Source organism: Triturus cristatus, chromosome 1_1, assembly GCF_964204655.1.
Source record: "Triturus cristatus chromosome 1_1, aTriCri1.1, whole genome shotgun sequence".
Classification (NCBI taxonomy): Eukaryota; Metazoa; Chordata; class Amphibia; order Caudata; family Salamandridae; genus Triturus; species Triturus cristatus.
The window spans coordinates 111,588,415-111,615,796 of record NC_140579.1 but is presented as its reverse complement, the minus strand read 5'-3'; the positions used below and the strand labels follow the sequence as shown (position 1 = coordinate 111,615,796).

Below are 27,382 nucleotides of genomic sequence, written 5' to 3'. Positions count from 1 at the left end.
TGCCCACATTTTTTTCCCGATTTTGAATACACGTTTACAACGTTCTGGTGTCATCGCTAACGCAGCCAATCACGTTTCATGACTCTCGACAGCACTAAAGGCAAAGATAATTGTCTGGGTTAACTCTCAGGGTTTTTTTGTTTGGGTCTTATTGATTTTATTTGTGATTCATGTGACGAATTGTTTTTAAATTTGGAATGAATTGTGGGTAATTATTGTTTAATACAAATGTTTTTTTTTAAATAAGTGTCTTTATGTTTAATAAATTGTACTAAATCAATTTAGTTATTTGTAAACACCATTGACTTTTTATACATTTCAGTGCTAATATACTGTAGCCATCAGGGCGGCTGGGTCCTTCATGGATAATTGTGATATGTATGCCGTTGGATTTGTGATGTGTGACTAGGTGAGCACAAAAAAATACCACCACATCTCCCCGGACTTGCAGCAACTGAATTGGCTGCCATATGAAGCTCGGATACAGCTAAATATTGAATGCATGGCTCACAAAGCCATCCACTTCAAGACGCCTTTGTACCTTGCGCAGAAACTGGAACTCTCCTGTGGTTCTAGAGCCTCCAGAAGCGCTAGCTCCCTTTTGATTAAACCTCAAAAAAAGAAAAAAAAAAGACCTATACCCGAGCCTTCTCAGGTGATGGCTCCGAGGATCTGGAACTCCCTTCCCCCTGAAGTCAGGGTGAACCCGTCTACTGTCTTCTTCAAAAAAGAAGTCAAAGGGCTACCGATAAAGACATTTCTGCCTTAGCGTGGCACCTTCCTCTGATTCTGGGTCCATACCCGTTGCCCAGCCACCTTGTTCATGAGTCGGCCGGACAATTCTAGACTGTGATCTTTTTGCTCCCTCTATTGTTTATGATGTGTTTTGCTTTGCCTTCACGAGAATGCTGGACAATTTTTAATTTGAATTTGTCGTTTTGGTTATTCTGTTTTGTATGCTTATTACCTTGTGATGCATAATCTGTAAAGCACTCTGATACACTCGGTGGTCATGTTTGCGCTATATAAAACTTTCAAAATAAATAGAATATACTCTTAGTTCACTGTGAATGCCCCTTGTAATTCTTGGCTGGATAAGAATGCTGTTTGTGGTTCTTTAGCAAACTCAGTTTCATGTTAGTGGTCTTTGTATCTGTTGTTTTTTTGTGAATGCTCAGTGGAACCTTCAGTTAGGGTGGATGTCCTTTTCAGTTTTTGGTTGTTTGTTATTACTCTCTCTAGCTCCTTCTTGGTCATGAATGCTCTTTTTCACTCTGGATTAAGTCTTACTCTTTCTTTTAAACTCTTCATTCAGTAGGAATTCTCATCTGTTAAGGGATTTGGGGCTTTTTCTTAGTGATGTGTGGGATCGTAGCACCTGGATTAGTGTGAATGCTCTTTGGGAGTTTAGTATGAGCTTTCTTTGTAGTTCCTGGCTCGGTTTGAACGATCTTTTTTTAAATTTGTTTTTATTTTGGGATATGTATAATCATACAAACAATACAAGGGACACATGGCGCATAGTGAGTGACATATCAAAGCGAAGGGGGCAAAAAAGGAACCCTGCCATAGAATGCAACCAATAAAAGCAATATATCTACACATCCCCGGTCAGGCTATATTCGTGATACAAAATCAAGTGAATAGATAACTGTTAAGAACTAGGCATCAGTTGACCGGACAGTTTAGAAGATATATTCACAGATTACATAGATTGACAGGATCCAACCACTATGTCCATCCCCGCCATCCCCCCGGATGGAGCTACAATGTGTAGGATAACAGGTGGACAGGGCGGTATGCGAAGGATCCACTGGCAGGGTGGGCCGGATGATGACTGGAATGGGAGAGGATATCATTGTGCCAGCGGCTTATTTCAGTAACCCCTGCCCTACCGCCGGGTTGAACGGTCGTTGGGAGTTTTACTTCAATATAAATCATATGTGCTTACGTCGCTGGGGTAGGTGCCAGTCTTTTGAACTCTTCATTCGGTGTGAATGCCCCACGTCAATTTTGCTCGGTTGTGCAGGATCTTTTCAACATCTGGTTTTGTGAGAATACACTGTCTCGCCCCCCCGCAGTGTGTGGATAATGTGTTGAGCTCTTCATCGCTCTTGCAAACTCTCAGTTGTAAATTTTTTTTGCAGTTCTTGGATTCGTGTGAGTTCTGTTTGTAGGTCTTTCTTAGGAACTAGCGCTCTTTTGTTTTTTAGTTTTTGGTTCCGTAATGTGCCTTGTCAAGTTGTTTTTACAACTGATGGTTGTAAGTACTCTTTAGAAACAATGGTAGGTGTGTGTTTTTCTCAACAGAATGTGGACTTGTAGTTGACCACAGTGGTTTATGATGTTTGACTTTATGAGTAGTGCAGAGGTGGTGAGTAATTTGCTCAGGTGTGTGTTGATTCATTACATTACCATCAACTGGTGGAGTTTTTACTTCGGAATTCCTGAGCTCATCAGGCACTATCAGGTGCATGATAGGTACAGATAACGTTTATCAGTGTCGATGATTTAAGTCATACTGCACTGCAGAGTGCTGCTTGTGTGGGTCACTTGGTTGAGCTAAGATAACGTGGGCCAGCCCCTCAGATGTCACACTTCACTGCACTGTTCCGACATCTAAAGACAAGGGTGCATCTTTAAAGTGACTTGGCAAGTTTTTTTTTACCTTCTGTAGTTCTAACTGGCTGTTGGGCACAAACGTATTGTGGAGTCCCAATGCCTGCTGTCTAGTGTTGTGTAGAAATAAGATACATGAGGAGGAAAAAGGCATACTCCGAGAAGAGTGCCTGTGAGCTCACCTGTTCTGCCAGTCTCGTGGGCATGGCATAAGAGACACTGCAGACTTTAATTGCCAGGTCCAGTGCTGCAGAAGGTTGTGCCACACCACTGAGGGGCAGAGAGCCTGGTGAAGGCCTGTTTTGTTACTTTCCTTCTCCCATTGGTGTGAGATGGCTGTGATAGGTTCCTCCAGCTGTTGAGGCCAGATGGTGAAGATGAACCTGCTGTGATCGACGTCACCTCACTTTTAGGATTACTCACATGAGGTTTTCATAATGTCCATCCATAATATGTCATCCTTGTTTCTCATTCTTTCTCCCACTTTACTCATTTCAATCCTTTTCTCGCCCTCCATCCTCTTTGGTTGCCATCGCCCTAATTTGTTTTTATGTTGTTTTTTCCATCCCCTTTCTTCAAACCTGATCCATATTTCCTGCTCCCTCATCTGCTTCCCACACCTTTTTCTTTCCCCTACCGCCCGTCCCTGTTTATTTCTTTTTCTTATAGTGGAAGTAACTTCGAGCAGGGCCTTATGGCGTACAGGAACAGCTACAGCCGCTATGGGAACCTGGGCTCCCGAGCAGGATCCCCTGGAGGGGCAGCTGGCCGGACTGCGTGTGCAGGTGAGTGGACAGCAGGCAAGAGATCGTGCATGGTGAAGAAGGGATCATGTGTGGTCAAAAAAAGATCATGCATGGTGAAAAATGGATCACGTGTGGTCAAAAAAATATCATGCATGGTGAAAAAGGGATCATGTGTGGTCAAAAAGAGATCATGCATGGTGAAAAAGGGATCATGGGTGGTGAAAAAAATATGCATGGTAAAAAAGGGACCATGTGTGGTCAAAAAAATATCATGCATGGTGAAAAAGGGATCATGTGCGGTCAAAAAGGGATCATGCATGGTGAAAAAGGGATGTGTGGGGTAAGAAATCATGCTTGGTGAAAAAGGGATCATGTGTGGTCAAAAAAGATCATGCTTGGTAAGAAAGGGATCATGTGTGGTGAAAAATGGATCATGTGTGGTCAAAAAAAAGCATGCATAGTGAAAAATGGATCATGTGTGGTGAAAAAGAGATCATGCATGGTGAAAAATGGATCATGTGCGGTGAAAAAAGGGTCATGTGTGGTGAAAAAAATATCATGCATGGTGAAAAAGGGATCATGTGTGGTCAAAAATATCATGCATGGTGAAAAAGGGATCATGTGTGGTGAAAGATCATGCATGGTGAAAAAGGGATCATGTGTGGTCAAAAAAGATCACGCATGGTGAAAAATGGATCATGTGTGGTGAAAAAGAGATCATGCATGGTGGAAAAGGGATCATGTGTGGTCAAAAAAATCACGCATGGTGAAAAAGGGATCATGTGTGGTGAAAAAGAGATCATGCATGGTGAAAAGGGATCTTGTGTGGTGAAAAAGAGAGATAATGCATGGTGAAAAAGGGTTCATGTGTGATGAAAAAGATATCATGCATGGTGAAAAAGAAATCATGTGTGGTGAAAAAGAGATCATGTGTGGTCAAAAAGAGAGCATTGATGGTCAAAATGAGATTGTGCGTGGTTAGAATGGGATCATGCGTGGTGAAGAGGAGATCATGTGTGGTGAAGAAGGGATCATGCATGGTCAAAAAGAGATCATGCATGGTCATAAAGAGAGCATTTGTGGTAAAAAAAAAAAGATCATGTGTAGTCAAGAAGAGATCACTCAAGGTCAAAATTACATCTTGCTTTTCCAGCTCAAAGTAAAAACTCCAGCCTTGTACAATATCCACAGGAGGCTTCTGAAGATGATGTGCACATCATATTATTTGACTTTAATAGTGAAACAGCTTGAAACGTATTGTATTTCCCAGCACAATCACAAGCCAACATGTTGCAAGTCTCATTTTTTAACTCTTACAAACAGTTTAGCACCTCTGCTGCTCCCAGAGTTGTTTCTTATTCTAAATATCTCAGACGTTGCAGTGTTTGGTACCCGTAGTCTTCACAGAATAGTCAAGGATATCTCAAAGGAGACCCTTCAAAGTGTGATGTGGTTACTGACGAAAGCATTGAATAAATGCTGTAATGAGCACCGGTTTGTTTAATGATTTTTGTGGTTCATCCTGAGAAGAATTGTGATTATTATTTAAAGTGAGTTATCATCCCCCTCAACAAATACTCCAGTCTCTTACAGTACGGACACTCAAACCTCCCATCGGAGTTTAGACATTCTGCGAGAAGCAAAAGTCCATCCACAACAGCTTCCTGCTCTTTCAAATAGAAGCAGTTGTGCATCCTGTGTTCTTTGAGCGCCTTTGATTCTTCCACCTGCCCTTAAGGGCATTAAAAAAGTCTTTACCCCAGTACAACGGCGCTTCCCTCCGTTTGAGTTGAATATTGTACTATCACGACTTATGGGTAATGCTTCCCTCTGCAAGACAATTCAGATTCTTGAGCAGATCTCTGATTATGACAGGCCTCTTTGAGACATCTGTCATTTATTGCTCCTTGCAGAAGGGTACCGGCTTGATATTGTGCTCAGTGCCCATGATCACCATTGGAGATCACTTAAAGAGGAGGAAAAGTTTCTTACCTGTAGTCCTAGTTCTCCTTCAGCGGAATTGCCATCGAAATCATAAGCAACCCACCCTCCTCCAGGCGGAAGGGATCAGGCATTTAATATTACATATGCATTTCTATCCCTTACTTGCAGTTAAAACAGAGCGGAGGTAACTGCCCTCGACCGGCCATGACGGGACACTGTAGGGTTTGCAGCTGTTAAAGGTGCAGTGTCACTTTCCTGTTCAGCAAGTTGCACGGTATATGGCTGCATTGTCCGTATTCCCTTTCTTTCACTTCATTTACAAAAGGTTTGTGAAAAAGGTTTCCAATGTCACCTAGTTTGCGTAGTGACATTCCTATATTTTAAGTGTAATTTTTGGTTTATAATTTAAACTAATGGAATTGAGCAATAAAGCCTGCTTTTATAGTCTGCTAAATAGTTTTTGTGTCACATAAAAAGTTAGGGATCCCTCAAGTAAGACACAGAACTTGGAAGAAGTGCTGGGGATCGCACACGTGGGAGCGAGTTTCACTTTTTTCATTTCAATGGAAATTCCTTTGAAGGAGAACTAGGACTATAGGTAAGAAATCTTTCCCTCGCTCTTTTCTCTAAAGGCCTTTTGTATTTTCTGAGTTCCTCCAGTCCAGTAATGTCCCTCTAGGGGAGAATCCTGAGATATATTCACATGGTACCTTGCTGTATTTTTATACCTAATGTTTTTGTTTTATTTTGGGGGTCTTGCCGGCTTCCCCTGTGTCGTTCTCTGAATGGGGCTCCAGTCTCATGTCAGACTTGCCTTGTTCACTCAGCCCTGTCAGAAGGTTTGGGTGGGGGCACACACACCGGGCACAGCCTAAGGGCCCCAAAGGTGAGGCTGCAGCCCAGTTGCCCACACAGCCACTGATCTGAGCTCCTTCCGACTACTCAGCCTGCCTGGCTCTTCTCGACCTGTTCACAGATGGTTTGATAAGCCGGGAGGCCGCTAGGTGGACACCCTCCACCAACATCATCCATCACCTAGGCCGCTCCAGTAAAGCTTTGAGTCAGGTTGTAGGCTCTCAGGTTGAGCTTCGGGTCAGGTTGTAGGCTCTCAGGTTGAGCTTCGGGTCAGGTTGTAGGCTCTCAGGTAGAGCTTCGGGTCAGGTTGTAGGCTCCCAGGTAAAGCTTCAGGTCAGGTTGTAGGCTCTCAGGTAAAGCTTTGAGTCAGGTTGTAGGCTCCCAGGTAGAGCTTCAGGTCAGGTTGTAGGCTCTCAGGTAAAGCTTTGAGCCAGGTTGTAGGCTCCTAGGTAAAGCTTCAGGTCAGGTTGTAGGCTCCCAGGTAGAGCTTCGGGTCAGGTTATAGGCTCCCAGGTAGAGCTTTGGGTCAGGTTGTAGGCTCTCAGGTAAAGCTTCAGGTTAGGTTGTAGGCTCCCAGGTAGAGCTTCGGGTCAGGTTGTAGGCTCCCAGGTAGAGCTTTGGGTCAGGTTGTAGGCTCCCAGGTAGAGCTTTGGGTCAGGTTGTAGGCTCTCAGGGTGGTGACCCCTGGGTGACATGCATGGGCTCACATTATTGATAGATCACCTCACAGCCCGTCCTCCTCAGCAGGGTTCAGCAGCATAGCAGCCATGCACAGTCCTACAGACTTCGTCCTAACTGTTTAAAGGAAAGCAGCCATGTCTACTGCCTCTGGTCCAGTCCTTACTAATCACAAATGTGGAGAAAGCTTCGCGACTCACAACATTCAAAAGTGGGAGAGGCTTACTTACATCCAGCCCCTCTCCTGGTGACAGGTGTATCTGCAAATACAGAGGCAAATTCACACCTCGCCACAAACGTTTGGAGGAAATCATTTCTTGATGACGCCTGTCTTCTTACAGGTGGCAACATCTGCACTGCAGTAGCAGCCTTGTGGTGTGAAGCTACCACGTTGGTCCTGTGATCCTAGTAGTCACCGTCAGCTCACACCGGCCTGCCCAGGAAGCAGGGTTGTGGCATCAGCCAGACCTTTCCATGAAGGTAGTGCCATTGGGCAGAGCACAAGGTTTTTATCTTACTATTGCTGTCTGTCACACTCCTTTGAGGAGGCCACAGAGCAGGCAGGGACTTCTGGCCACAGCTGCAGGGTTGTTTGCCCCTACTGCCCCGGGTCCGCCCTGCTACGGCTTTGCCACCTGGGCAGAGTGCAATCCTCCCAGCATGTGACTCTCAGTGGTAAAGAGCGTGAGCTGTCACAGCTTCTGAGGGGGTTAATGTAGGGCCACTCGGACTCAGCATTCAACACTACATCTTCAGCAGAGTAAGAAAACTCACCAGCCCAGCAGATCCCTCTTAAGAAGACAAGGACTTTATTACAGAGAGGTACAATACTGCCCAGTACATGTATGCCCCACGTACCCGATATGTGTGCTTCCTACCAAATGTAGGGCTCCTGCGAGGCACTTTGTACCCCTGCCCTTTCCTCCCTCCACACTCTGGACTGGTGGCAGTCTCCAATTCAGGGGGCAACGCTCTATCCTCTTTCTTCGCACGCAGTCACTTTGCAGGGATAATAATCCTCATAGTATCCAGTTCAGGGTAAATGCTCTATCCTCTCTCCTCGCAGTCACTTTGCAGGGCTAATGATCCTCATAGTCTCAAGCTCAGAGGCAGCGCTGTATCCTCTCTCTTCCCACGCACTCACTTTCCAGGGCTAATGATCCTCATAGTCTCCAGCTCAGGGGCAGCGCTGTATCCTCTCTCTTCGCACGCAGTCACTTTGCGGGGCTGATGAGCCTCATAATCTCCAGCTCATAGGCAGCGCTCTATCCTCTCTCTTCCCATGTACTCCCTTTACAGGGCTGATGATCCTCATAGTCTGCAGCTCGGGGGCAGCGCTGTATCCTCTCTCTCCGCACGTAGTCACTTTGCAGGGCTAATGATCCTCATAGTCTCCTGCTATGGGGCAGCGCTCTATCCTCTCTCTTTCTACGCAGTCACTTTGCAGGGCGAATGATCCTCATAGTCTCCAGCTCGGGGCATCTCTCTATCCTCTCTCTTCGCACTCAGTCACTTTGCAGGGCTAATGATCCTCATAGTCTCCAGCTCGGGGGCAGCGCTGTATCCTCTCTCTTCGCACGCAGTCACTTTGCGGGGCTAATGAGACTCATAGTCTCCAGCTCGGGGGCAGCGCTGTATCCTCTCTCTTCGCACGCAGTCACTTTACAGGGCTAATGATCCTCATAGTCTCCAGCTCAGGGGCAGTGCTGGAACGTCTCCAGCTCAGGGGCAGCGCTGTATCCTCTCTCCTCGCAGTCACTTTGCAGGGCTAATGATCCTCATAGTCTCCAGCTCAGGGGCAGCACTGTATCCTCTCTCTTCGCACGCAGTCACTTTGCGGGGCTAATGAGCCTCATAGTCTTCAGCTCAGGGGCAGCGCTCTATCCTCTTCGCACGCAGTCACTTTGCGGGGCTAATGAGCCTCATAGTCTCCAGCTCAGGGGCAGTGCTGGATCGTCTCCAGCTCAGGGGCAGCGCTGTATCCTCTCTCCTCGCAGTCACTTTGCAGGGCTAATGATCCTCATAGTCTCCAGCTCAGGGGCAACACTCTATCCTCTCTCCTCCCAGTCACTTTCCAGGGCAAATGATCCTCATAGTCTCCAGCTCAGGGGCAGCACTGTATCCTCTCTCTTCGCACGCAGTCACTTTACAGGGCTAATGATCCTCATAGTCTCCAGCTCAGGGGCAGTGCTGGAACGTCTCCAGCTCAGGGGCAGCGCTGTATCCTCTCTCCTCGCAGTCACTTTGCAGGGCTAATGATCCTCATAGTCTCCAGCTCAGGGGCAGCACTGTATCCTCTCTCTTCGCACGCAGTCACTTTGCGGGGCTAATGAGCCTCATAGTCTTCAGCTCAGGGGCAGCGCTCTATCCTCTCTCTTCGCACGCAGTCACTTTAAAGGGCTCATGAGCCTCATAGTCTCCAGCTCAGGGGCAGGGCTGTATCCTCTCTCTTCGCACGCAGTCACTTTGCGGGGCTAATGAGCCTCATAGTCTCCACCTCAGGGGCAGTGCTGGATCGTCTCCAGCTCAGGGGCACCGCTGTATCCTCTCTCCTCGCAGTCACTTTGCAGGGCTAATGATCCTCATAGTCTCCAGCTCAGGGGCAACGCTCTATCCTCTCTCCTCCCAGTCACTTTCCAGGGCAAATGATCCTCATAGTCTCCAGCTCAGGGGCAGCACTGTATCCTCTCTCTTCGCACGCAGTCACTTTGCGGGGCTAATGAGCCTCATAGTCTTCAGCTCAGGGGCAGCGCTCTATCCTCTCTCTTCGCACGCAGTCACTTTGCGGGGCTAATGAGCCTCATAGTCTCCAGCTCAGGGGCAGTGCTGGATCGTCTCCAGCTCAGGGGCAGCGCTGTATCCTCTCTCTTCGCACGCAGTCACTTTGCGGGGCTAATGATCCTTATAGTCTCCAGCCCGGGGGCAGCGCTCTATCCTCTCTCTTCGCACTCAGTCACTTTGCGGGGCTAATGAGCCTCATAGTCTCCAGCTCAGGGGCAGTGCTGGATCGTCTCCAGCTCAGGGGCAGCGCTGTATCCTCTCTCCTCGCAGTCACTTTGCAGGGCTAATGATCCTCATAGTCTCCAGCTCAGGGGCAACGCTCTATCCTCTCTCCTCCCAGTCACTTTCCAGGGCAAATGATCCTCATAGTCTCCAGCTCAGGGGCAGCACTGTATCCTCTCTCTTCGCACGCAGTCACTTTGCGGGGCTAATGAGCCTCATAGTCTTCAGCTCAGGGGCAGCGCTCTATCCTCTCTCTTCGCACGCAGTCACTTTGCGGGGCTAATGAGCCTCATAGTCTCCAGCTCAGGGGCAGTGCTGGATCGTCTCCAGCTCAGGGGCAGCGCTGTATCCTCTCTCTTCGCACGCAGTCACTTTGCGGGGCTAATGATCCTTATAGTCTCCAGCCCGGGGGCAGCGCTCTATCCTCTCTCTTCGCACTCAGTCACTTTGCGGGGCTAATGAGCCTCATAGTCTCCAGCTCAGGGGCAGTGCTGGATCGTCTCCAGCTCAGGGGCAGCGCTGTATCCTCTCTCCTCGCAGTCACTTTGCAGGGCTAATGATCCTCATAGTCTCCAGCTCAGGGGCAACGCTCTATCCTCTCTCCTCCCAGTCACTTTCCAGGGCAAATGATCCTCATAGTCTCCAGCTCAGGGGCAGCACTGTATCCTCTCTCTTCGCACGCAGTCACTTTGCGGGGCTAATGAGCCTCATAGTCTTCAGCTCGGGGGCAGCGCTGTATCCTCTCTCTTCGCACGCAGTCACTTTGCGGGGCTAATGAGCCTCATAGTCTCCAGCTCAGGGGCAGTGCTGGATCGTCTCCAGCTCAGGGGCAGCGCTGTATCCTCTCTCTTTGCACGCAGTCACTTTGCGGGGCTAATGATCCTTATAGTCTCCAGCCCGGGGGCAGCACTCTATCCTCTCTCTTCGCACTCAGTCACTTTGCGGGGCTAATGAGCCTCATAGTCTCCGGCTCAGGGCCAGCGCTGTTTCCTCTCTCTTCGCACTCAGTCACTTTACAGGGCTAATGATCCTCATAGTCTGCAGCTCAGGGGCAGCGCTCTATCCTCTCTGTTCGCACGCAGTCACTTTGCAGGGCTAATGATCCTCAAAGTCTCCAGCTCAGGGGCAGCACTCTATCCTCTCTCTTCGCACGCAGTCACTGTGCAGGACTAATGATCCTCATAGTCTCCAGCTCAGGGGCAGCGCTGTATCCTCTCTCTTCGCACTCAGTCACTTTGCAAGGCTAATGATCCTCATAGTCTCCAGCTCGGGGCATCTCTCTATCCTCTCTCTTCGCACGCAGTCACTTTGCAGGGCTAATGATCCTCATAGTCTCAAGCTCGGGGGCAGCGCTGTATCCTCTCTCTTCGCACGCACTCACTTTGCGGGGCTAATGAGCCTCATAGTCTTCAGCTCAGGGGCAGCGCTCTATCCTCTCTCTTCGCACGCAGTCACTTTAAAGGGCTAATGAGCCTCATAGTCTCCAGCTCAGGGGCAGCGCTGTATCCTCTCTCTTCGCACTCAGTCACTTTGCGGGGCTAATGAGCCTCATAGTCTCCAGCTCAGGGGCAGTGCTGGATCGTCTCCAGCTCAGGGGCAGCGCTGTATCCTCTCTCCTCCCAGTCACTTTGCAGGGCTAATGATCCTCATAGTCTCCAGCTCAGGGGCAGCGCTCTATCCTCTCTCCTCCCAGTCACTTTGCAGGGCTAATGATCCTCATAGTCTCCAGCTCAGGGGCAGCACTGTATCCTCCCTCTTCGCACGCAGTCACTTTGCGGGGCTAATGAGCCTCATAGTCTTCAGCTCAGGGGCAGCGCTCTATCCTCTCTCTTCGCACGCAGTCACTTTGCGGGGCTAATGAGCGTCATAGTCTCCAGCTCAGGGGCAGCGCTGTATCCTCTCTCTTCGCACGCAGTCACTTTGCGGGGCTAATGAGCCTCATAGTCTCCAGCTCAGGGGCAGTGCTGGATCGTCTCCAGCTCAGGGGCAGCGCTATTTCCTCTCTCCTCGCAGTCACTTTGCAGGGCTAATGATCCTCATAGTCTCCAGCTCAGGGGCAACGCTCTATCCTCTCTCCTACTGGTCACTTTGCAGGGCTAATGATCCTCATCGTCTCCAGCTCAGGGGCAGCACTCTATCCTCTCTCTTCGCACTCAGTCACTTTGCAGGGCTAATGATCCTCATCGTCTCCAGCTCAGGGGCAGCACACTATCCTCTCTCTGCGCAATCACTCACTTTGCAGGGCTAATGATCCTCATAGTCTGACTCGCACTCTTGATGCTACCTTCTGTGCGAGGTTTGATCCGGTTCTCATGTGCTCTCTTGCTGCCTTTGGTACGAGGGTTCTTCTTGAGCTCACTCGTTCTCTTTGTGTTACCACCAGTCCAAGGCTTGATCTCCTGCTCACTCGCTCTTGTTGTGGTAAAATTGGTTCAAGGTTTCATTCATCTGTTGGTCACTCAATCAATCAATCAGGATTTGTAAAGCGCGGCTACTCACCCGTGAGGGTCTCAGGGCGCTGGAGGGTGATCTGTCTGGGTGCTGGGGTTCAGTTCACGATGTTTGTGCTACCGTCGCTATGCCACCTAGAGTGGTGGGTGAAGGGAGGTGGCTGGGAGCGGGATGGAGAAGCGACCACACCTTCATGGGTAGAAAGAGCCCATGCTTGAAGTTATGGGAAAGTGGCCTTGATTAGAGGAAAGGGATTATATTAGGACGATGGAGGGCAAAGGGACGTTCCCTAGGAGCGGCAGGGAAAGGGACAACAGCTGGACAAGGGGAAGGAGGGAAGGGAGTACACCTGATGGTGAGAATGGGAGAGTATGGAGGATCTGATTATTAACAGTTGGCTCCTTTCTCTAGGTGCCGGTGACACCCTTACGGAGAATCCTGGAAAGAGCAAAGCCCCGGCACGGTGAGTGTTGGCATCCGAAGCCTTCAAATGTGTAGCAAGTTTCATTCCTGCAGGAAAGACAAATCCAACTATCAGCTGTAACACGTGCAGCAGATAGCAGCCTTGCAGGCTTCCCTTATACGTTAAATACATGCAGGAGTGGTTGTAGCCGGGTAACCTACCCCCATACTTTAAATACATGCAGGAGTGATTGTAGCCGGGCAAGCTACCCTCATACTAAAAACACAGGCAGCAGTGATAGCATCCATGCAAGTTACCCTCTTACTGAGAACACATTCAGCAGCGATAGCATCCATGCAAGCAACCCTCATACTTTGAACACATGCAGCATCAGCAGATAGCAGCCATGCAAGCTCCCCTCATACTTAGAACACATGCAGCCTCAGCAGTAGTAGCAGCCAAGCAAGCTACCCTCATACTTTGAACACATGCAGGATCAGCAGTGATAGCAGCCAAGCAAGCTACCCTCATACTTACAACACATGTAGCAGCGATAGTAGCTGGGCAAGCTACCCTCATACTTAGAATACATGCAGCAGCGATAAAAGCCAACAAGCTACCTTCATACTTAGTACCCATGCAGCAGCGGTAGTAGCCAGGCAAGCTACCCTCATACTTAAAATACATGTAGCAGCGATAGTAGCTGGGCAAGCTACCCTCATACTTAGAATACATGCAGCAGCGATAAAAGCCAACAAGCTACCTTCATACTTAGTACCCATGCAGCAGCGGTAGTAGCCAGGCAAGCTACCCTCATACTTAAAATACATGGAGCAGCGATAGTAGCTGGGCAAGATACCCTCATACTTAGAACACATGCAGCAGCGATATTAGCCAGGCAAGCTACGCTCATACTTAGAACGCATGCAGCAGTTATAGTAGGCAGGCAAGCTTCCCTCGTACTTAGAGAACAAATGCAGCAGTGATAATAGCCGGGCAAGCTACCCTCATACTCAGAACACATGCAGTAGAGATAGTAGCCGGGCAAGCTACTATCATACTTAGAACACATGCAGCAGCGAAAGTAGCCGGGCAAGCTACCCTCATACTTAGAACACATGCAGCAGAGATAGAAGCCAGGCAAACTACCCTCATACCTAAAGAACACATGAAGCAGTGATAGTAGCCGGGCAAGCTACCCTCATACTCAGAACACACGCAGTAGAGATAGTAGCTGGGCAAGCTACCATCATACTTAGAACACATGCAGCAGCGAAAGTAGCCAGGCAAGCTACCCTCATACTTAGAGAACACAGGCTGCAGCAATAGTAGCCGTGTAAGCTACCCTCATACTTAGAGAACACATGCAGCAGTGATATTATCTGGGAAAGCTACCCTCATACTTTAGAACACATGCAGAATCAGCAGCAATAGCAGCCATGCAAGCTACACTCATACTTAGAACATATGCAGCAATGATAGTAGCTGGGCAAGCTACCCTCATACTTAGAACACATGCTGCAGCGGTAGTAGCCGGGCAAGCTACCCTCATACTTAGAGAACAAATGTAGCAGTGATAGTAGCAGGGCAAGCTACCCTCATACTTAAAACACATGCAACAACGATAGTAGCTGCAAAGCTACCCTCATTTATAGAACACATGCAGCAGTGATAGTATCCGGTCAAGCTACCCTCATACTCAGAACACATGCAGTAGAGATAGTAGCTGGGCAAGCTACCCTCATACTTAGAACACATGCAGAATCAGCAGCAATAGCAGCCATGCAAGTTACCCTCATACTTAGAGAACACATGCTGCAGCAATAGCCGTGCAAGCTACCCTCTTACTTAAAGAACACATGCAGCAGTGATAGTAGCCGGGCAAGCTACCCTCATACTCTGAACACATGCAGTAGAGATAGTAGCCGGCAAGCTACCATCATACTTAGAACACATGCAGCAGCGAAAGTATGCAGGCAACCTACCCTCATACTTAGAACACATGCAGCAGCGATAGTAGCCAGGCAGGCTACCCTTATACTTAGAACACATCCAGCAGAGATAGTAGCAGGAAAGCTACCCTCATTCATAGAACACATGCAGCAGTGATAGTATCCGGGCAAGCTACCCTCATACTCAGAACACATGCAGTAGAGATAGTAGCTGGGCAAGCTACCCTCATACGTAGAACACATGCAGAATCAGCAGCAATAGCAGCCATGCAAGCTACCCTCATACTTAGAGAACACATGCTGCAGCAATAGCTGTGCAAGCTACCCTCATACTTAAAGAACACATGCAGCAGTGATAGTATCCGGGCAAGCTACCCTCATACTCAGAACACATGCAGTAGAGATAGTAGCCAGGCAAGCTAACCTCATACTTAGAGAACACATGCAGCAGTGATAGTAGCCGGGCAAGCTACCCTCATACTCAGAACACATGCAGTAGAGATAGTGGCCGGCAAGCTACCATCATACTTAGAGCACATGCAGCAGCGAAAGTATGCAGGCAAGCTACCCTCATACTTAGAACACATGCAGCAGCGATAGTAGCCAGGCAGGCTACCCTTATACTTAGAACACATCCAGCAGAGATAGTAGCAGGAAAGCTACCCTCATTCATAGAACACATGCAGCAGTGATAGTATCCGGGCAAGCTACCCTCATACTCAGAACACATGCAGTAGAGATAGTAGCTGGGCAAGCTACCCTCATACTTAGAACACATGCAGAATCAGCAGCAATAGCAGCCATGCAAGCTACCCTCATACTTAGAGAACACATGCTGCAGCAATAGCCGTGCAAGCTACCCTCATACTTAAAGAACACATGCAGCAGTGATAGTATCCGGGCAAGCTACCCTCATACTCAGAACACATGCAGTAGAGATAGTAGCCAGGCAAGCTAACCTCATACTTAGAGAACACATGCAGTAGAGATAGTGGCCGGCAAGCTACCATCATACTTAGAGCACATGCAGCAGCGAAAGTAGCCGGGGAAGCTACCCTCATACTTAGAACATATGCAGCATTGATAGTAGCCAGGCAAGCTACCCTCATACTTAGAGAACACAGGCTGCTGCAATAGTAGCCGTGCAAGCTACCCTCATACTTAGAACACATGCAGAATCAGCAGCAATAGCAGCCGTGCAAGCTACCCTCATACTTAGAGAACACATGCAGCAGTGATAGTATCCGGGCAATCTATGCTCATACTCAGAACACATACAGTAGAGATAGTAGCTGGGCAAGCTAGCCTCATACTTTAGAACACATGCAGAATCAGCAGCAATACCAGCCATGCAAGGTACACTCATACTTAGAACATATGCAGCAATGATAGTAGCTGGGCAAGCTACCCTCATACTTAGAACACATGCAGCAGCGGTAGTAGCCGGGCAAGCTACCCTCATACTTATAGAACAAATGTAGCAGTGATAGTAGCAGGGCAAGCTACCCTCATACATAGAACACATGCAACAGCGATAGGAGGCAGGCAAGCTACCCTTATACTTAGAACACATCCAGCAGAGATAGTAGCTGCAAAGCTACCGTCATTCTTAGAACACATGCAGCAGTGGTAGTAGTCGAGCAAGCTACCCTCATACGTAGAGAACAAATGCAGCAGTGATAGCAGCTGGGCAAGCTACCCTCATACTTAGAACACATGCAGCAGTGGTAGTAGCCGGGCAAGCTACCCTCATACGTAGAGAACACATGCAGCAGTGATAGCAGCTGGGCAAGCTAACCTCATACTTAGAACACATAATCAATCAATCAATTTGTAAAGCGCGCTACTCAAGGCGCTGGGGGGAGGGGGATCCGCTACTGCTCGAAGAGCCAGGTCTTGAGCTGTTTCCTGAAGGAGAGATGGTTCTGGGTCAGTCGTAGGTGGGTGGGGAGTGAGTTCCATGACTTGGCCGCCAGGTAGGAGAAGGATCTTCCTCCGGCGGTGGTCTTGCGGATACGCGGGACGGTGGCGAGGGCGAGGCTGGCAGAGCGGAGGTGGCGGGTGGGTGTGTAGAATGTGAGGCGGTTGTTGAGGTATGTGGGTCCCATGTCATGGAGAGCCTTGTGTGCGTGGGTGAGGAGTCTGAACGTGATCCTCTTGCTGATGGGGAGCCAGTGCAGGTCTCTCAGCTGGGGAGAGATGTGGCTGAAGCGGGGGGTGTCCAGGATAAGTCGTGCAGAGGCGTTCTGTATGCGCTGGAGTCTTTTCTGTAGTTTGGCTGTGGTTCCAGCGTAGAGGGTGTTTCTGTAGTCCAGTCGGCTGGTGACGAGGGCCTGGGTGACCGTCTTCCTGGTGTCGGTGGGGATCCACCGGAAAATCTTTCGGAGCATGCGCAGGGTGTTGAAGCAGGATGACGAGACGGCATTGACTTGCTTGGTCATCGTGAGGGAGGAGTCCAGGATGAAGCCCAGGTTGCGAGCATGGTCCGTTGGCTTTGGAGCGGAGCCCAGGGCAGGAGGCCACCAGGAGTCGTCCCAGGCGGAGGGGGATGTTCCCAGGATGAGGACTTCTGTCTTATCTGAGTTCAGTTTCAGCCGGCTGAGCTTCATCCATTCCGCGACGTCTTTCATTCCTTCCTGGAGGTTGGCTCTGGCGGGGTAGTTGGTGAGGGAGAGGATCAGCTGGGTGTCGTCGGCGTAGGAGATGATGTTGAGGTTGTGTTGGCGTGCGATGGGTGCGAGGGGGCTCATGTAGACGTTGAAGAGGGTGGGGCTGAGCGAGGATCCTTGCGCGACGCCGCAGATGACTTCGGTGGCCATGGACCGGAACGGGGGAAGGCGGACTCTCTGGGTTCTGCCGGCGATGAACAAGATGATCCATTCCAAGGCCTTTCCTTGGATTCCGATGTTGCTGAGGCGCTGTATCAGGATGCAGTGGCATACGGTGTCGAAGGCTGCCGAGAGGTCCAGGAGGATGAGGGCAGTTGTTTCCCCGTTGTCGAGCAGGGACCTGATGTCATCGGTGGCTGCGATGAGGGCGGTCTTGGTGCTGTGGTTTGCTCGGAAGCCGGACTGCGAGGGGTCGAGGGATCCGTTGGTCTCGAGGAAGGCGGAGAGTTGTTTGTTGACGATCTTCTCGATGACTTTGGCCGGAAAGGGGAGGAGCGAGATGGGGCGGAAGTTCTTGAGGTCCGTGGGGTCCGCGATGGGTTTCTTCAGGAGGGCGCTGAGCTCGGCGTGATTCCAGCTCTCTGGGAAGGTGGCGGATGCGAAGGAGCTGTTGATGATGTTCCGGAGTTGGGGTGCGATGATGGAGTCGGCTTTGTTGAAGATGTGGTGTGGGCAGGGGTCGGTTGGGGAGCCGGAGTGGATGGTGTTCATCGTGTGGGTGGTATCTTCGGTGCTGACCGTCGTCCAGGTGCGGAGGGTGGTGGTGGGGGGCGCCGTATCGGTGGTAGGGTGCGCGGTCTGTGCGCCGAAACTGTTGTGTATGTCGGCAATCTTGTGGTGAAAGAACGAGGCGAGTGAGTCGCAGAGGTCCTGCGAGGGTGTGATGTCGTTGTTGCAGGCGCTGGGGCTGCAGAGCTCTTTGACGATGCTGAAGAGTTCCTTGCTGTTGCGGGAGTTGTTGTCCAGTCATTCTTTGAATGTGGTCCTTTTGGTGGTGCGGATCAGTTGGTGGTTGTTTGCGGGTGGCGTTCTTGAGGGCTGTCATGTTTTCTGTAGTCTGGTCGTGGCGCCAGGCTTTCTCGAGGGTACGACAGGTTTTCTTGGAGTTTTTGAGGTCGCTGGTGAACCAGGAGGCTTTCTTGCTGCCATGTCTGCTGGGGGGGTTCTTCAGTGGTGCGAGGTCATCGGCGCAGTTGGTGAGCCACTGTGTGAGGTTGCGGGCTGCTTCGTTGGGGTCCGTCTTGTTGGTGGGGGGGTTCTGGCTGAGGGAGGTGGTGAGCTGGTCGGCGGTGATCTTGCTCCAGCTTCTGCGGGGAACCTGTTGAGGGTGGTTGTGGGTCGTGGTTCTCCTGAAGTTGAAGTGGACGCAGCTGTGGTCTGTCCAGTGCAGTCCGGTGGAGTGGCTGAAGGATATGTGCTTGCTGGAGGAGAAGATGGGGTCAAGCGTGTGGCCGGCGATGTGGGTGGGGGTGTTCACCAGTTGCTTGAGTCCGAGGTTGGCGAGGTTGTCCAGCAGGGTGGCGGTGTTGCTGTCATTGTTGTTCTCCAGGTGGAAGTTGAGGTCTCCTAGGAGGATGTAGTCTGAGGAGGTAAGGGCGTGCGGGCTGACGAAGTCTGAGATGGCTTCGCTGAATTGTGTGCATGGTCCCGGGGGTCTGGAGACGAGGGTGCCTCTGAGGGTGGTCTTGGGGTCGGTGTGTATCTGGAAGTGAAGGTATTCGGCGGCGGTGAGGGTGTCGTCGGTTTTGGTCTTGATTCGGATGGTGTTTCTGTGGACGATGGCGATGCCTCCTCCGGCTTGGTTGACGCGGTCCTTCCGGGTGATCTTGTAGCCATCCGGGATGGCTATGGCGATGTCGGGAGCTGAGGAGGCGTTCATCCATGTTTCTGTGAGGAAGGCGACGTCTGGTGATGTTGTGTCGAGAAGGTTCCAGAGTTCGACGGCGTGCCTGTGGATGGAGCGGGTGTTGAGCAAGATGCACTTGAGGTGGTCGTTGCTGGAGCCTGGCTTGGTGGGTGTGGTGCAGGATCGGGTGCAGGTGAAGTTGCAGGCGTGGCAGGTGAATGTTCCGTGGGTGCGTTTCGGGTTGGCTTGGTAGCAGGCTGGCTGTCGGCTGGTGTTGAGTGCGTGGAGGGTGGCGGCGTTGTATCTCTGTCGGGTTGGCTGGCTCCGGCGGGGTCCAGGGGTTCTGGCGCGGTCCAGGCGTGGACGGGCGTAGGCGGGCTTGCCTTTGGCGCGCAATCGGTGCGCCCGCTGCTCGTGGCCGCTGCGCGTACGCGCGGTCACCGCCATCAATGGCGATGTGGGAGGGAGGAGCAGCTGGGAGGCGGGAGCGGGGCGGCGAATGGGGAGCGGGTGCCAAGAGAAGGGGGCGGGGCCACAGGAGAGAAGCGGCGGGGAGCGGAAGGGGGGGTGGAAAGAGCGGGAAGACGGAGCGGGAGAGCGAGGGCAAGCCTGGGCAAGCCTGGAGAGCAGGGGCCTTAAGGAGAGGCGGCAGCAAGAGAGGCCAAGAAGGCAGCGGCAGCAGAATCTGGGCACACGGGGGCTGTGCGGAGTGGGGTGACCGGGTCAAGGGTCACTGCTCACTGCCGCGCGGTCCCCGCCATATATGGCCAAGTGGGAGGGAGGAGCAGCTGGGATGCAGGAGCGGGGCGGCGAATGGGGAGCGGGTGCCAAGAGAAGGGGGCGGGCCGCAGGAGAGCAGCAGCGGGGAGCGGAAGGGGGGGGTGGAAAGAGCGGGAAGACGGAGCGCAAGCCTGGGCAAGCCTGGAGAGCAGGGGCCTTAAGGAGAGGCGGCAGCAAGACAGGCCAAGAAGGCAGCAGCAGCAGAAACTGGGCACACGGGGGCCGTGCGGAGTGGAGTGACCGGGTCAAGGGTCACTGCTCACTGCCGCGCGGTCCCCGCCATATATGGCCAAGTGGGAGGGAGGAGCAGCTAGGAGGCGGGAGCGGGGCGGCGAATGGGGAGCGGGTGCCAAGAGAAGGGGGCGGGCCACAGGAGAGCAGCGGCGGGGAGCGGAAGGGGGGGGTGGAAAGAGCGGGAAGACGGAGCGGGAGAGCGAGGGCAAGCCTGGGCAAGCCTGGAGAGCAGGGGCCTTAAGGAGAGGCGGCAGCAAGAGAGGCCAAGAAGGCAGCAGCAGCAGAATCTGGGCACACGGGGCCGTGCGGAGTGGAGTGACCGGGTCAAGGGTCACTGCTCACTGCCGCACGGTCCCCGCCATATATGGCCAAGTGGGAGGGAGGAGCAGCTAGGAGGCGGGAGCGGGGCGGCGAATGGGGAGCGGGTGCCAAGAGAAGGGGGCGGGCCACAGGAGAGCAGCGGCGGGGAGCGGAAGGGGGGGGTGGAAAGAGCGGGAAGACGGAGCGGGAGAGCGAGGGCAAGCCTGGGCAAGCCTGGAGAGCAGGGGCCTTAAGGAGAGGCGGCAGCAAGAGAGGCCAAGAAGGCAGCGGCAGCAGAATCTGGGCACACGGGGCCGTGCGGAGTGGAGTGACCGGGTCAAGGGTCACTGCTCACTGCCGCGCGGTCCCCGCCATATATGGCCAAGTGGGAGGGAGGAGCAGCTGGGAGGCGGGAGCGGGGCGGCGAATGGGGAGTGGGTGCCAAGAGAAGGGGGTGGGGCCGCAGGAGAGCAGCGGCGGGGAGCGGAAGGGGGGTGGAAAGAGCGGGAAGACGGAGCGGGAGAGCGAGGGCAAGCCTGGGCAAGCCTGGAGAGCAGGGGCCTTAAGGAGAGGTGGCAGCAGCAGCAGAATCTGGGCACACGGGGGCCGTGCGGAGTGGAGTGACCGGGTCAAGGGTCATACAGCAGAGATAGTAGCCGGACAAGCTACCCCCATACTTAGAACACATGCAGCATCAGCAGCAAAGCAAGTTACCCTCATACTTAGAACACATGAAGCATTAGCAGCAATGCAAGCTACCCTCATACTTAGAACATATTCAGCACGGCCAGAACTATTACAAGCTATCCTCATACACAGCAAAAGCACAGCACAGATAGCAGCCGTGTAAGCTGTCCCCATACACAGAACACATTCAAGATAGCTAGCAGCTGTTCAAGCTTCCCTCATTCACTGCACAACTGCAGCACAGACAGCAGCAGTACAAGTCCAGGACAGATCCAGTACATGCAGCAGCAACACAAGCTTCCCTCAATCACAGCACGAATACAGCACAGACAGAGGCCCTACAATTCTCCCTCATATCCAGGACAGATCCAGTACATGCAGCAGCAGAACAAGCTTCCATCACACACAGCACAAGGGTGAAGAAAGTAACCACAGATCAGCTGCAGACTAGCAGTGCCTGTAGAATAGCACCTCCAGGCACACAGACACAGAATAAGAGCAGGCATGAAACTGTCCAAGAATAAGTAACGTGGAAGAGGATTGCGGCCAAACGAGGGTACCACAGCATTTGTAATTAAAACAGGGACCAGCAGCATTCTTGTGGACCTCATGGGTGAAAAGTGGCTGAAAGTTCACAGTACTTCCATCAACATTAGGACGTGATACGGTTGTGTTCTGCGGTGAGTCTTAAGAGGAGCCTGGCCATAGTGATGGAGGCGTGAAGAATCAGCCTGGAGGTCCATAAATCCAAGAGCTTGTTACATAAGAGGTAGATACAGAGGAAGATAGTCCAGCAGAAGCCAGTATGAACCACTCAGTTTGGGCAGGACACCAAGAGAGGCAAGGTTATTCACACTAAGGGGCCGACTATGATCGTTCGGAAACTTTTCCGACCAACTTAGGTTAGGTGAGTCCGGCCGACCGATTGCGACGTTTCCGAACACCGTTCTGTCGGACTCCCTTTGACTCCAATGGGAGTCTGTGTTCTGAACGAGAACACAGGCATTAAACACATTTCACCCTGCCGCAGGCACCCCATGGTGGCTGCCACACCATGCATGGTTTTAAAGGGGAGTCCCTTGGGTACCCCACGGACCCCAACTGGGGGCCTCAGGATGGAAGGGGGCCTGCAATGGGCCCCCAAAGTCTATTTCCGAGAGCCGTTTTGTGTCAGGCAGGCAGACTCAGAACGGCTTTCAGACTCTGACATCGTAATCGCTCTGTCGTAAACAGTGTCCATAGAGCTGTACGAATCGGCTCCGACCTACTACGGGGACTACGCGTGCTGATCGGAACCAATTCAGGCAGCCCGAATGGTTAACTTCTATTGTAATTGGTCGGCTGGAAAGGTTTCCGAGTCAGTCGGAAACATAGGTTCCGAAACGGTTTAGGAGAATCCGAATGCCGTTCGGAGCCTTTCCGACAGACATCTTAATTGGCCCCTGAGTGTCTTTTCCTCTGAGGTCGAGAACCTGGACAGGGGAAGAACAGCATGTGAGAAGTTGGCCTGATGTATGATGTCACTAGTTCTAGTGTACACCTTATATCAGTCCAAACAACCCTTATGGTGATTGGTTGTAAAGTCAACCTTATAGACCAGCTATCCTAGTGGTAGCATGGACAAGAGCAGTCTTAGGCTAAACTCTGAATGGCACGTGAAGCCAGCTGTGATACCATATATAATCCCTTGAATACCAAATGAAAGGACACCACAACAGATATATATATAAAATAAAGTGTATTTATTCTAGTCAAACCCTCAGCACTCTTTATGAGATTCGAGGTAAGTACAACACAGTCTTATTTAAGCATACATTAAGTCACACAGGTCAGTAATACAGTTAGGCCCTAGGGGCCACGCAAACCATATACTAAAGAAGTTGTATAAGGACCACTGTCACGGAAATAGAATAGGCCTAGGCCTAGGGAATCGCTGGAGCTACACTACACTACCAACAGTTAGGAAGTGGGAGGCCCACGGGATTCAGGTGCAGAGTGGAAACACTCACGCGTAATGCGTATAGTCGATAGAAATAGTACAGTTCTGAAATAAGCAGTTTTAGGACACTTCTGAAGCAACTAGGAAGTCGAGACTCGGAAACTAGACCCTAGGATAGTCACAACCCTTGTGAGCACCGAAGTACCCAAGTTACCTAGCCCACGGGCTGCGGGTGCATAGGTGTGAACTTGCGTCGGGTTTCGTCGTGGACTTCTATGGATGCCTGAAGGAAAGTTGCTGACAGGCAGTCAGTGCAGAGTGTCCGGTGGATCCCAAGGCCGGGATCAAGAAGGAAGGGTACCTGCAAGCAGAAGGGACAGAGTCAAGGTCACTAGCCAGTGACCACGCCGAACTAGGACTCACCAAGCCTTGGCAAGCGGAACCCACGAAGAACGGAGGACTTGCTTCTGGTGCAGACCAGGAAGGTCTGGGGTGCTTCTCTTTTGCAAAGAAGCGGGAGCCAGTCTGGAGGAGCCAAACCAGCAGTGAAGATTTCAAGGTGTGTCGTCACAAAGGCCGCTAGCCAACGGGCAAGCAACCGGACAGACGCGGCAAGCAGAAAAATGCAGAAGGGCCCCACGCAGGACTCGTGGAGTGTGGGGGGCTGATCTTCGGTGCAGATGGTGCTTGGGGTTGGGGCTTCTCAATCCCCGGTGCACAACCTCGAGGGTGCCTCAGAAGCTGCGCTGGAAGATACTCGCCACTTTTCCCAGGTAGCCGGTCCCACGTCTCTCGTCGCCTCCACGGATCTCAGCTCGGCTGTGGATGTGGATCAGGGTCGGAGAAGTCTGGAAGTCAAGGCTCTGGTCGGGCTCTGCAGTCGGTCCCTCATAGAACTTTAGCAAAGCAAAGGGTAGTCTCTTGATGGTGCCTGTTTGCACAGGGTAGCCACTCCTTGGCCACAAGGGAGATTCTTCAGTCTTCTTCTTTCGTCGAATGTCGAAGGTCCAGAGTTTCTGTTCAAGTTGCAGGTTCAGGATAATCTAATCTCCTGGGGCCCAGCTACCACTCTTATACTAATCTGGGGGGCTGGGTTGCCTGCTAGGTAACGCCTTATGGGTGGGACCTAGGAGGGGGGTGGTTACACCCGCTTCCCTTTGTCCAGTTTCGCGCCAGGACTGGGGCTGGAGTGTCCCAGCACCGGTTTGAACTGGACTATGCATGGGACACCTTGTGTGCCCCAGGCATGTCTCATTCCTTTCAGCCCTTCCTGCCCCAATACACTAAAGTCTGTCTGGGGAGGTGCTAGCACCTCCCCAAGCAGGAAACCTATTGTCCAAGCCTCCCTTGCCGGGATCACTCCCAGCAGCAGGAGGTCAGACTCTTGTCTGTGGCAGCAGCATCCATTTTGTGATGCTGAGGCTTTGGTTAGAGTTAAACAGCAAAGTAGGATTTTAACATGTCTCTCCCTCTAGAAGGGGAGAATAATATCCTCATCACCAGAAATGGTATGGGGGTATTATTCCAAAGTGTTAGACACCTTACACGACATGTTTTGATAAAGCCAAACCATAGTTACCATAACCGTTTAAGATTATAAGGCACTTTAAGAGTATATGGTAGGCTATATCATAGAACAGCAATAAGGACATGGTTCCGAAAGCTGCAGACAGGCTCAGCTCATGCTAGAGCACCATCTCACATGTTACCAAGCACTCTGCCTCCAGGATTGTTAAGGCCTGCCATAGGAGTGGCTGATAGGTACACATGTGTCTATATTAAGGGTAGATATAGGTAAACTATATCTAAGCAAGGGGTGATTACACGACCTTGCCCCAGCTGAGTGATCAGCCAGTTGTGTCTGATTGGAAGGCCAGACCAGGGGTGGCATAATACATGCTGCAGCCCCTAGGAGGCCTAGGGTACACCTATGCCCTGTGTACCTAGGGTACACTGTACAGGGTCCAATAAGGTGATCCTTACCAATTGTGTATGTACCTAGGGTACATGGAGTCCATTTTAAAGAGAGAGCAGACAGCCTGAGACCCTGAATGGCAGGTTCTCAGGCCAACTAAGTCGAAAAACCAGCTAAGTTGGGGGTAACCATAGTCAGATATCCACCTTCCTACACAGCATACACAGTCTAACATCTTCTACAGCTCCAGCTGCAGGAGGCAGGTCTGTCGACGGTGCCATTGGAACTGTCACATAGTGTATTCTGTCTGTTCTGTGACTGGTCCTTGAACTCTTAGTCCAATGACCTCAGGTTCCAATGTCCATCTGACGCCGGACATGTCACAAAGAATCAACTCCTTGCTTCTGAATTCCTTGTGCAGTTTTATGAGTTCATTAAAAGAGTGAGGCTTCAGTTTTGCAGGGGGTCAGTTTACGCCAGGGGGGTTAATCTATGTTTATTCACTGGCAGTCCACGAGTAGCAGTGGTTTATATCTCTTCTAAGTCATGTCTAGGTGTTGTCTGCACATGTGAAATAGAGGAACCCAAAGGACTAGATATTGTCATTCATAGGCGGGTTTGCAGTGTAGCATTGACAAGGTTGGACCTTACTGCATGCTGTGGATGATGGGTAGGAAGCAGTGGAAATGGACAAGCTGAAGCCTTTGAGATCAGTTTTAGGTTTCTCCTAACAGCCCTTGCGCTGTGCTTGTGAAATCTATTGTATTCAATATAGCTTAAAAGGGGCTTACTCACTTCTTATTGGTCCGTGTGCTGGCCACTTTATTTTCCCTCCGTTTCTATTGATTGTAGCCTGTTCTCCCTTCTATACTTCTCTTATCAGTTTACCAGGGACCGAGCACTCATTCCCATCCGCTTTGGTGGTTGGAACTTTTTTCTTTTGGTTAAGGCTGCACAGCGCCTACTGTTTACAGTTTGTTTTACTGTTTAGCTTTACTTATCTTCCCCTCGTAGAACTTATTTAGGCATTTTTATAGGTTCAGTGATTTGTAAGGGGAAGTTAACTGCTGCATATTACTTCATTACACAGTGGGCTTCTCCGATGCATGGTGGTATTTGACTTTTGTGGACATCTCCACTTGAGCTGGCTGTGTTGTGTGTTTTAATAACGCTCTGCACTTCAGCACACAAGCAGGCCTCTCCGCTCTATGTCGTTTTATAAACCGTCTTGCAGTGGGAAGTCGAGGCTGCCGATCAGCCCAGCAGTTGCTGGGAAAGTTGGACTTTCAGAGACAGGGTTGCAGCCTTGCTTGTTTTAGTTAGGAGTCCGTCTGCCATCTCTTTTGCTTCCCCTGTTTATGAAATATGTATGTACCAGTTTCAGCATTTGGACTAACTGGCAGAGGCGAGCGTCTGCACAGACCCGCCTTGTGCATACACCTAAACACTTCACTCAGAAATCTGTCAACATATCAGCAACACATGTTTTGCAAAAAGATTCCAGTGGGACTAATTATACAGGGCACTGCAGGGGCCTTGATCCACACCAGGAAGAGGAGACAATCTCTGTTGGGATATTTTCATCCCCTTCATTTGAGAGTGAAAGAGAAGTTTTTGCCAAAGTACAGAATTGAGTGTGTGTGAGATTTGTTCATTCATTCCTCCTCTGAGCACACCGCAGTGAAAATTATGTTACAGGGAGAAGAATACAACTTCTCTATTTTTTAGTGGCGCTTTGATATTCTCTGGGCTGGAGCACGACGCCTACACACACAGACAAATGCGACTGCGTATTAGTGTTTACATCTCCGTATAATTTAAAAAAAGCATTTTCTTCCTAAATGCTTTTATTCGTTAAATAACGTACAAATGCTCCTGCATACTCAGCTTTCCTAATTTTAAGGAACATTGACCCTGTCTCGCACCCCTCAGCCCTTTGCCTGTATTTTGTTAAGTAGCCTCACCCCACATTCCAGTCTGCAATTCAGCAGCCTCTGCTGGTGTTCTGTTCATCACCCCCAGTCTGTCAGGCTCTACGAAAGAACCCATGTATCTCAGAAGATACTGAATGTCTGACCATGTGCTTGGTTTTGTTCTCAGTGAGGAGATGGTGCATTAGTCATGTATCCTTGTATGCTTCTCGGGTTTATAGCATTGTCACAATTGAAGTGGGTCATAACACAATTATTTTTTGAGCTGCAACGCAACATAACTGAGCCATCAAGCACGGCATAAACCAGGTGTCAAATTGCTTCTATAATGTGTAAAATTTCCGGAAAGTGAAGCTTAGTGCACAGCCACATTTTTATAAAGCTTTGCTTGCATTCAGTAACCAAATATAACTCATGGTTGCATTGTTCA

At 50.7% G+C, this 27,382-nt stretch overlaps 1 protein-coding gene across 4 annotated transcripts in view; it reads left to right on the top strand.

Moving 5' to 3' along the window:
- ATAT1 (alpha tubulin acetyltransferase 1) overlaps positions 1–27,382 on the top strand; it is a 235,485-nt gene that overhangs the window by 199,034 nt on the left and 9,069 nt on the right. For all 4 annotated transcript variants that reach the window (XM_085610964.1, XM_085610893.1, XM_085610810.1 and 1 more), the window contains exons 10-11: positions 3,289–3,404; positions 12,708–12,759. In XM_085610964.1, coding sequence (XP_085467090.1) covers positions 3,289–3,404; positions 12,708–12,759 — 168 coding nt within the window. The remainder of the gene's footprint in view (positions 1–3,288; positions 3,405–12,707; positions 12,760–27,382) is intronic.